This window comes from Vitis vinifera, chromosome 1 (assembly GCF_030704535.1).
Source record: "Vitis vinifera cultivar Pinot Noir 40024 chromosome 1, ASM3070453v1".
NCBI classification, from domain to species: domain Eukaryota; kingdom Viridiplantae; phylum Streptophyta; class Magnoliopsida; order Vitales; family Vitaceae; genus Vitis; species Vitis vinifera.
Window position 1 is genome coordinate 5,531,518 of NC_081805.1, and position 11,322 is coordinate 5,542,839.

Sequence of the window (11,322 nt, forward strand, 5' to 3'; positions counted from 1 at the left end):
TCACCTGCAGTTCAATGTTCTGTCTGGGCCCTCGTTTTGGATTACTTTTTTGTGGCTTGAAATATCTTGACAGTGACATGAAACTATGAAAGGAAGCTCAATTAAATTTCAGAAATAATGTGACTTTCCATTCTCCGGCAACTTAATGTCATAATCAAAATTTCATTTTCTGATGATAAGGAATAAAACTTAGAAAACTGGCTACTAGTTTTCATCTTTATCTATTTATTTTTTAATTTCTTTTGGGGGTGTTGGGTGGGGTGTTCTAAATCCATGGAAGGTGGCAATCCAAAGGTCTTTTCCAATATCTTTATAGTTTATGTTTAAATTTAATTTTTATTTATTTTCACTTTTTTTTTTTTTTTCTTTTTCCTCTTTATTTTATTTTTTCTCAAATCTTCCAAGTACCCAAACATTCATAAACTATCTCAAATTACCTTAACCACCATCGGCTCTAGAAAACCACATTACAGTAGCGTCGTGCCGAGAAGAAGATAGATGCACTAGTGATAACAAGTAATCTCTATTCAAAAGAAGGCAGATACTCACCGAGGTAAAAGATTTCCAGCACACAGATTGGAACTTCGTATATCTAGGTTCTGAGTTATAAGCAATATGCCCACAGATCTATCTAGTTAATCAGCTCACCAGGTCTCACAGTCCTCTCATGATTTCTTCTAATGATTCCACGCTTGACTGTTTTAAACCAACTCTTAAGTTAGATTTTCCCACTTACCAGAAATGAATACCTGCTCAATTAAAGAGAGAAAAAAAAGAAAAGAAAATGGAAAGCACGGCAGTATCAGAAGCCAAAGATAATATGCATGTTTCCTACTGGGGATGCCTCATTTCTCAATGGAAAGGGCACAAACATATTATTATTGGGGTTACAAACTGAAAATACACAACCACATCCCACGTTCACAGTGTACCAAAACAGTCCGGAGAAAGGTCTTTATGCAGTACATATAATAGTAAACTTCTGAGCAAAAACACACATAATGCATCAGTGGAACACGTCAGAAGATAAGACTCAAAGTGAACAAAAAGGTAGAACCTTAGTGGCACGGATCATGCAGGAAAATCTTCCTTGGACTGGTAGGGTAAAATTTATACATTTCTGCAGTGTGGGCAACTCACTATTAAATCATTGGTCCGAGTCCTGCCTGCTTGCTAAGCACAATTCGTGCAATTCGTTAAGTATCCACTCCTCCCCAGTGTGCCCACCCAGGACAAGGACCCTGGTCCCTCCAACCACACAGGTGCTGTGACCCCAAGCAAATTTAGGTGGTTGCCCTGGAACATTGAGAATTCTCCACGAGGGCTTCTCTTCTGAAGGATCTAAAAGGAAGAGCTGGGAAGGAGAGTGCAACCCAGCTATAGAGCCACCAAATATGATTATCCTTCCACAAGGCATACTTACAGCAACATGATCGAGTCTTGGAGGAGGAACCACAGCACTCTGGCTACCTATGCCAGTGAACCCACTACATTCCAGTTGCCTCCAATGTGGCCGCTCATCCTCCAAATCAATTGTGTAGGCCTCACCTGATCGCAACCTCAAGTGCCCACTCTTAGCAAGCCCACCAAACATAAGAATTTTAGTCCTTCCATAAACTGAGAGCGAATGTCCCAATCTAGAGGGAGGAGCCCATGAAGTTGGAATCTCTCTCCACATGGGCTTATCTGTAGTGAGATCCAATAAATAGGTGTCACTCAGAAGCACCCCTGCATCCGTGCATCCACCTGAGACAACCAATTTGGAGCCTTCTATTGTGCAAGAGCTATGCCAAGATCTAGGGAGAGGGGGAGTTCCACCAAAGACTTCTTTCCATGTTGGATGCTTGGCATCCAAGTCAAGAACAAAGACATCATTAAGCAATCCTTGCCTCCCACATCCCCCAAACACCACCAACCAGGAACCATTCAGGCATGAAAGAGTGTGGCCCCAGCGCCCTGGTGGGGATGATTTCACACTCACTTGACGCCACTCTGGATTTGCAGCATCAAGATTGAGAACAAATGTGTCATCCATTGGCTGCATGTTAACTCCCTCACCTCCAAATAATACAAGTCGATTACCTGCTGCACATGCACTGAAATTGCAACGAGAAGGCTCCACTGCACCTCCAACGGTCATTTTCTTCCAACAAACAGCCTCCAGAGTGGTCAGTTCCCTGGCCAGACGACCCCACCCTAATTTCTTAGTCATCAGTTCCAGTGTACCTGTGACTTCTCTTCCCCATGAATTTTGACATACCATCTTCCTTACATGCTCATTCTTTGTTAATTGACGAATCCTTCGGCAGACTGACCCTATGGATGCAACATCTCTTGGGGTCAAGCGTGATAAAATATTGTGGGCCAAAACTTCATCAGACAACTGAAGGAACCCACATATTTCTTGATGCTGGGCATGTTGGGCTTGTCCACCCACAGGAGAATAGTTACCTGACTGATCAACATGTGGATAGCCAGTCTCTTTGAAAACTGGATATGATACATGGTTCAGATCTATTTTTGCTTCGGAAAACACTTGAATACCTATTATGTGTGTCACAACTCCATCATCATCATGTATAGGCGCAAGTCTTAGCTGGTTTACCAGGGGAGTACCATCCTTCCTGAAATTTAAGAGCTCACCTTGGAACTCAATACCTTCCTCCAGGCATCTTCTGATCTCAGAAACAACAACTGGATCCACCAAAGGGTGTCTTCTTTGAGCGCGAGGGTCCCTATATTGTAAGAATCGACTGAAACGAAATGCTTCAGAATGTCAAAACGAGTCTTTTGTAAAGCAAAATTAACATAACAAATGGCAAAATGACAGTGCTGATGGAAGCATATGTTTAGATGTAAATTCTACCCTAGTAAATACAGATGTGAATGAAATGAAAAAGACTGAACTTTCAGAATAAATTTAAAGAACTTAAGGATAAAAAAACCACTAGTTGAGAAGAACCAATTTGATGTGTTGCATATGCTGGAAAATCAAACATTCATAACGCTAAAATAGCATATGTAATTACCTCTACAATAAAAATATAATGGAATGGGTGAAACTTCCCTCAAAGCACCAGATATAGATTATGCTAAAAAGTAGATGGGAAAACACTACACCACTCGCCCAATAACTCAATCAAACCAACCAAGTATAATTGTGTAAGTTAAAAGCAGCAAGAGAAGTGAACAGAATTTGAAACCTTTACTGCAAGCTCCTCTAAGTGAACACAAACACCAGAAGTTAACAACATAAAATGACAATACGGCTCCATTGTTTTTTGACCTTTTTTTTTCAAACAAATGAAAAATACCAATGACTTGGAATCTCAATGATCTATATTAGAGTGATGTTTTTTTTGAGCTTGTCCCCTTTTTGTAAAGAGATTCAGAAGATGGAGCAAACTCACCTTTACTCATATAAGATTTTCTTTCATGAAAAAAATTAATTGAGTGAAATCACCATCGTCACTTCACAAAAGAAAGTGTTGGGTGTAACAATGCAACTCTTAAGCCGGCGAATAGTTCACCCAAATGACGACTCTTAGAACAAGCCTATGAGATGAAATGTCAAGGTTTGACTCACACTCATTAAACACTAAATGATTTTTAGATGGTCAAAACTCCATCCAATAAGTGGTATGAGAGCCGAAGTCATCGGTTCAAGTCACAAGAGTGTCATGTTGGGAAAGAGATTGTTGGGGTGTAACAACACCACTATTAAGCCCGTTGGGGTGTGACAATACCACTATTAAGATAGGTGGGGTGACCCAAATGACAGCTTTCAGAAATGGCCGAGGTGCGATATTTGTCCTACCTTCACTAAACACTAATGGTTAAGCCATCATTTGAATAGGAAAGTTTGAAAAAAAGAACGAGGAACCAAAAATGATTAGGAAAAATGAAAAGAAAGAAACATAAAAAATAATTCGAACTCAATAATTTTTTTTTTCTCTCAATTCCTTCCAAATTTATTCTTTTTCGTGTAAAAAATATTAAATAATTTTTATTATATTTTATTCTCCTTTCTCTTTCGTATGCTGAGAACTGAGATTCTTTACTATTCTTTCCTTTCCTTGCCATTTCCCAATATCCAAAGAGAGCATAAGAGCCTAGCATGTATCAAATAGTTAAGAGAAAAGTCTGATTCCTAGATTTTTCTTTATTGAAACCCAAAATAAGAAGCAAAACCGACTTTGATTTGGCTTAGCTCAGGTGAGTTTTTCATTCTATTTCTCTTCCAAAGTTATAAAAGATAGGATTTCAAATTTTCTTCCTTTGTCTTTCCTCAGTCTCAGCACTCACCTAAAAAGAGCAAATAGAATTCTGCACAATCAGTATAATTTCAACTAATGCGACGGATCGAATAAATAATAAAGATATGCACTCAAAAATAAAAACAAGAAATTCCCTCCTAACTGAGACTGGCACAGCTATTTGGCTCACTTAACTTGAGTTTTAAATTTCCAGTTTTTAAACCATTGCATTGTAAGACCATCAAATTCCAAAAATTTTTATTGTTTTCCCTTCCTGATGTTTCCCGGGAACCAAACAGATAGTGAGAAGCGAAAATCCACAAAATTGGAAAAACAAAAGTGGGAATTGGAGAAATCCGATACCAGTTTCGACCGAGGACTTCGTCGGCGCGGTATCCGGTGCTGGTTTCGAAGACGGAATTAACGTAAATGATGGGAAAATCGGTCTCGAGAACGTCGGAGACGACAAAAGCGGAGGGTACCGTTGGGTAGAAGAAGCTGCCAAGAGGTTGCACTTCCTCCCCGAATTCTTCATCCCTGGCGCATTTTAACCTCTTCCATGAACACAGACCCTCTTCATCTTCTTTCCCTCCGCCTCCATCTGCCATCACCACCCTTCTCTCTCTCTCTTTCTCTCTCTCCACGCTCACTCTGCGCCAATACGAATGCTTTGTGCTGTGTGCCTGTGATAGATTTTTTCTATATACTTGAATACGGGCAGCGCAAAATGCTCCAAGTTTACAATTTATTTACAGAAGTGCCACCGACTCTGCTAATCTTATTTCGAATGTTAACGCATCACATTTATGAGTTTTACTCGCCGCTTTTATCAATTTTACTAAGCGTTTTTTATTTTTTTATTTTTTTATTTTTTTATTTTTCAGTTTCTTGAATTTATGAGGATATAGTCTTTGAATTTGTTATGATTTTATCTTATAAATTCCAATAAAAAAACCAAAGAAAATAATAAAATTCAATTTGATTTGATCTGATTGGAAAAAGTCGGTTTGACGGGAAAATAGATAAATGCTTAAAAGGTAGATGCGACATAGGAAATAGACAGGAGTAGCATTTTCGTAGTTTGGGAGATGTCGGAGGGCGAGCAATGAATGGAAAAGTCCACGTCGGTGTAGTGGTCACCACGTGTCCGAGTGATATTTTGGAAGAAAATATCTGGACCTAACGGGCCACCTACAAGCCTCCACGTCATCAACCCGGTTTGAGAAGATATTTTTGGGGTCAGATGTGGCGGAATCGTCGGCTCCGATGCAGTGTCGCTTGTGGGTTGGTTCCCGGGTTCGCTCTTATCAATTTACTTTTTCAGTTATTTTTTAATCCCATATTTCGTGGGCCACTCCATCTACATTTTTTTTTTCATAAAATATAAAAGTTTCTGGTTTTTAATTTGAAGTTTCGAATGATCTTTAGCTTTTATTTTGTTTTGCTCTTTCCTTTTAACGTAAGTAATCAAATTTGCGTTTCTATTATATAAATTAAATTGATTTTTTTAATGATTGATTTTTGTAAAATTTGGGAGACAATAAGAGAAAGAAAATAGTACATAAAAAATAAAAGGAAAATGTAAGAAAAAAAAATAGAGGAAAAAATATTTAAAGTTAATAATTATTTCAAACTTATTTCATTTATTTTTTATCTTTTATAGAGATTAAATGATTTGAAAATATATAAGTTTATAATTAAATTTAATTATATTTGACTTTTTTTATATATTTTTCATTATAAATCAAATAAGAAGAATTGAGAAACAAAAAAAAAGCTTAAAATAAAAATAAATTTAAAGTTAATGGATTATTTTTACATATTTTTAAAAAAAATTCATTTTATTTATTTTTATATTTAATTTTATTTTATATTCCTTGTACAAAGCTAAATACAAGGAAATTATTTTGAAATTGTTGTGAAACAAAGTGAGAGAAGAAAAAGAAATTAAGAAAAAAAGAATAGAATGCACGAAGAGAAAATTGAATTAATTTTCATTAGGGATTCCTCCCTTTTATAGTAAGTCGCAAAGAAATAAATATTATTATGGATGGTCATCTATAAGTTCCTACAATGCTATAAATTCTCATATTTTATAATACTCTTTGATTATAAGGATATGGTAACTGTTTCGTTAAAAACCTTGTCTGTAAAATTTAGTGGGACACAACCTGAACGAAGGAAAAAAGAGTGCAGTATATTCATATTAGTATTCTCCCCCTCATGTAAACATGATTATGATTTATTTAACATTTCAATTGGTAGATTTCTCAATCTTCACACTCCAATGTCATACCTTAACTTTTCAATGTGGTTGAATGTAACGCCTTTGTAAATAGATCTATTATATTACTATATGACCAAATCTGTTGAACATCAATTTCACATTTCTTTTGGAGCTCATGAGTATGGAAGAATTTAGGGGAGATATGCTTAGTTTTGTTATCTTTTATGAATCCTTCTTTAATTTGTGTAATACAAGCAAATTATCTTTATGTAACTTGGTTGTATTGTCTCTAATGGAAAATAGTTCATATGTTTCTTAAATATGTTAGAATTTCTGAATGATTTGAAAATAAAGCTACCATTGTCAGCTTGATTGATCTCCAAGATATTGTCATACCACTAAAAGTAAAGACATATCTTATTTGAGATCGAGTTTTATGAGGATTCGAAATATATCCTGCATCTGCATATATAATCAATCGTGATTTTGATTATTTTGAATAATATAATCTCATGTCACTTGTTTTTTATATCTTATGAGGATTTTATCATTCTCATTTCGCTTTTCCACAAAGACCCATTTATATCCAACATGCTTTATGTTTTCAAGTGTTTGAACTACAAGTCCAAATACTTCTTGTTTGCTTACGAGTTTAGTTTTGTTTGAATTGTTTCTTTCCATTTTGACGAATCATTTCTTTTTCGACATTCATCCACAGTTTGTGGTTCTTGATCTTCATCATTTCTTATGATGCCCATGACCACTTGAAATGTAAATATATTATCTATGATAATGTCACTACGATTATTTGTTTCTCCCATGTGACTCATTGAGATCTTTTTAGTTCTAGGTACCGGTATTTGATCAATTTGTTCCTTTTCAGGGGCTACTTATTTATCAAGTTGGGTTTCATTATCCTTTCATATTTGTGAACTCTTCAAGAGTACCCAATTTTTCATATGTTGTTCATTTTTTTTTCTTATAAGAACTGAATCCTTTGAGCCAATAGGTCTACCACGCTTCAGGTGTGTCTTAAATTCACTTGCTATGACATTCTCCAATTGTTTTTCAAGGACATCAATATGTGTTGGGACATTCATAGCTGACACATGCGATTTTGTTACTTTCTTTATATTTGTGAAAACATTAGGTAACTGATTTGCTAGTCTTTGCAAATGAACAATCATTTGAACTTTTAGTTCACACTGTCTTGTACAGGGATCAAGATGAGACAAAGAGGATACATACCATGTAATTTCTCATCATTCTTCTATAATTGACTTGCCTCCTCTTAATGACGGGAAAACATTTTCTTAAAAATGACAATCTGCAAAACGGGTAGTAAAAACATCACTTGTGAAAGGTTTAAGATAGTAGATAATGGAAGAAAAATTAAAATCAACATGTATACCATGTCAATGTTGAGGACCTAACTTGGAACGTTAAGGTGGAGCCATGGGAACATAAACAACACAACCAAAAATATGTAAATGTGAAACATTTGGTTAAGGGCCTAAAGCAAGTTGTAAAGGTAAGCATTCATGATTAGTTGTAGGATGAATTCGAATTAAAGTGGCAGCATGAAAAATAGCATGTGCCCAAGCAGATAAAGACAATTTTGTTCTTAAGAGTAATGGTCTTGCAATTAGTTGCAAACACTTAATAAGAGATTCAACTAATCCATTTTGAGTGTGAGTATGAGCAACAAGATATTCAATATCAATACCAACCGACACACAATAATCAAGAAATGTCTGAGATAAGAATTCATCAACATTATCAAGACGAATTGTCTTAACAGGATTATCAGGAAATTGCACCTTTAGTCAAATTATTTGAGCAAGTAACCTTGGAAAGACAACATTTCTAGTTGAAAGAAGACAAACATGAGACCAACGAGTTGATGCATCAACTAAAACCATAAAATAACGAAAACATCCATTAGGTGGATGAATAGGTCCACAAATATCACCTTATATACATTTGAGAAAGGCTGGTGATTCACATTCAACCTTGGTAAATGATGGTTCAATAATTAATTTGCCTTATGAGCAAGAAACACAATTGCAGTCATTAGGCATCATAATTTTCTGATTCTTCAAGGGTCGCCCAAAAGAATTTTTGATGATACAACGCATCATGGATAATCCTGGATGACCAAGACGTTCATGTCAAATCATAAAAGATTTTAAATCACAGAACTTCTAGTTTATGATAGCATATGACTCAATGAGTCTAATGATTGTTTGATATAATCCACAAGAATAAGAATGAAGCTAGTCTAAGATTTTTTTTATTTTTTTATAGAAATAATTGAAGTAATGAGAAGGTATTCATTACTACCATTATTCATAGTTTCAATGTGATAACCATTTCGCTGAATATCCTTGAAACTAAGAAGATTTTGCTTGGATTTAATATAATAAAGAGCATCATTAATGTGGATTTTAGTTCCACTGGGTAAAATAATAGTTACTCTTTCGAAACCTTGAATCAAGTCTATAGGACTTGATATTGTATTAACATTGGACTTAACCAACGATAAGTTGGAAAAATATTTTTTATCACAAAGGATTATGTGTTGTAGCACAATCTACAAGGCATGCATCTACATTGGATGTCGTATGATGTATTAAGGTATGAGAGAGATCCATATATCTTCAAGTATAAATAAATAAAAGAATTTAAATAAGAAATAATAAAATGTGAAATAAACTATAAAAGATAAATAGTAAACAATGTGTTCAAAATATGATAACAAAATAAACCTATCTATAAATAACTAAATAAAAACATAACATTTAATCATAACAAACATTTCCATCACCAATTAGATGGTCAATTTTCCTATTAGGATTCTCAAAGAATTTCGAAACATCTAAATGGGTTAGATCCACTAGGCCATCACTATCAATGAAGTTCATTTCGATTTCCTTTCCTTTTGCTTTTATTGAGGCTTGATAAAGGTCAACCAAATGCTTTAAAGTACAATAGGTACGTGACCAGTGTCATTTCATACCACATCTATGACACTTGTTCTCACAAGCATGTTTACTTTGTGGTTCTATCCACTTTTTAGGTTGTGCCTCTGAATTATTCCACTTATGGTGGTTTGAGTTGTTCTTTTTTACTTTGAGAACTACTACGATGAGAAGAATTGTGTTTACTACGACTCTAACCACGATCACATCATTTACCTTAACATCGTCCATATCCACGTCCTTGTCCATGTCCAAGAGTTTGGACAGATGTGACATTGGCTTCAGGCAATGACATAGACCTAATAGGACAAGATTGATGGTTTTTCAATAAAAGCTCATTATTTTATTCAGCCACAAGAAGATATGAGATCAATTATGAATATTTAGTGAAACGATGCTCTCGATATTGCTGCTGCAATAGCACAAAGCTGTAGTCACTAATAGACTTGAAATCTTGTAATCTCAAATGCATCTAATCATAACGTGCCTTTTAAAGGATTACAATCTTTTGGTGGTTATATCGTTCTTTTAGATTATTCCAAAGGATGAAATGATCTTTGACCGTAAGATATTTACCTTTTAATTCTTCATCAATGTAATGACGAAGGAATATTAAAGCTTTGGCAAGATCCTGCAGGGATGCGCCATTTCATTCTTTAATGGTATTTCCAAGATCCATTGTATCTAGATGAATTTTAGCATTTAAATCCCAAGATAAGTAATTTTTGCTTGAAATATCGAGGGCAACAAATTCAAGCTTTTCAAGGTTTGACATTATTTGAAAACTATATGTATAGAATAATATTAATCAGAAAAATATTTCAATTATTGGAATAAACAATGAATAAATTAATAAAATGCTTTGGGAATATTTCAAGTAATTAATATCTAAAAATATAGTAACCTAAGATTTATCAATTATAAATACGGTAAAAATGTATAAACACAAAATAAGAATTAAAATTATATATATATGTTTTACTTTTTTTCTATAATTATTTTATCATAACAAAAATGTACAAATTAATACATAGTTTCAACCTATGAATTATTTTTATGTAAATTTGTGCATAGTTTTGGGATATGAATTTTCATTATAAATAAAAAAAAATAAATCATTTTTCTTAGTATTTTTCCCATAAACCAAAAAAGTCTAAAAATAAAAAATAAATTTAAAGTTAATATATATATATATATATTTTAACATATTTTTTCAAACTCATTTTATTTATTTTTATATTTAATTTTCTTTTATATTTATTGTACTAAACCAAATATAAGAAAATTATTTTTCATATTTTTTTTATTATTTCATTAATATTTTATAGAACCAAACATAATAATAAAACTTCCTTAAAAAAAGAATAAATATAATAAGTTGAAGTCTATTAAATATTTCATTCTTTATTTTTTAACTCCTTTTACTTTATAAGTAAAAAATTTCAAAATTCCATTTTTTTTATGTTTCTATTTAAATTAAATAAAAAAATAAGTTTATTTTCAAATTTTTTATATATTTAAAAAAAATCAAACTAAAAAGCATATTAAATAAGAAATAAAGACACACAATGCTTCCTCACTCAACTTTGATTAAACAAGCCCAATGCATATTAATCTTATTCGTTTAAACTTTTTAATTCTAGGTACCATATTGAAACCTCCAAATTAATTCTAAACTGTTTGAGCACTTCTCCTCCTCCATCTAAATGTGACAAGTTTATTTCAAATCTTCCAAATCCTATTCTTGATTAGAGTAATAATATATTTGGTTTATAAAAAATTTGAGGGAAAACACAAGGAAAAAAAAAAAGGAAAGAAAAAATAAATTTAAAATTAATAAATTATTTTAGATCTATTT

General features: G+C 33.4%; 1 protein-coding gene across 1 annotated transcript; it reads right to left on the bottom strand.

The window, feature by feature from the left end:
- Nucleotides 1–827: 827 nt before the first annotated feature.
- Nucleotides 828–4,945, bottom strand: LOC100255972 (adagio protein 3). Its single transcript, XM_010653148.3, has 2 exons — nucleotides 4,620–4,945; nucleotides 828–2,753 (listed from the first exon to the last, which is right to left on the bottom strand). The coding sequence occupies exons 1-2, from the start codon at nucleotides 4,862–4,864 to the stop codon at nucleotides 1,148–1,150; spliced, it is 1,851 nt and encodes a 616-aa protein (XP_010651450.1). The 5' UTR covers nucleotides 4,865–4,945; the 3' UTR covers nucleotides 828–1,147.
- Between the last annotated feature and the right edge of the window lie 6,377 nt (nucleotides 4,946–11,322).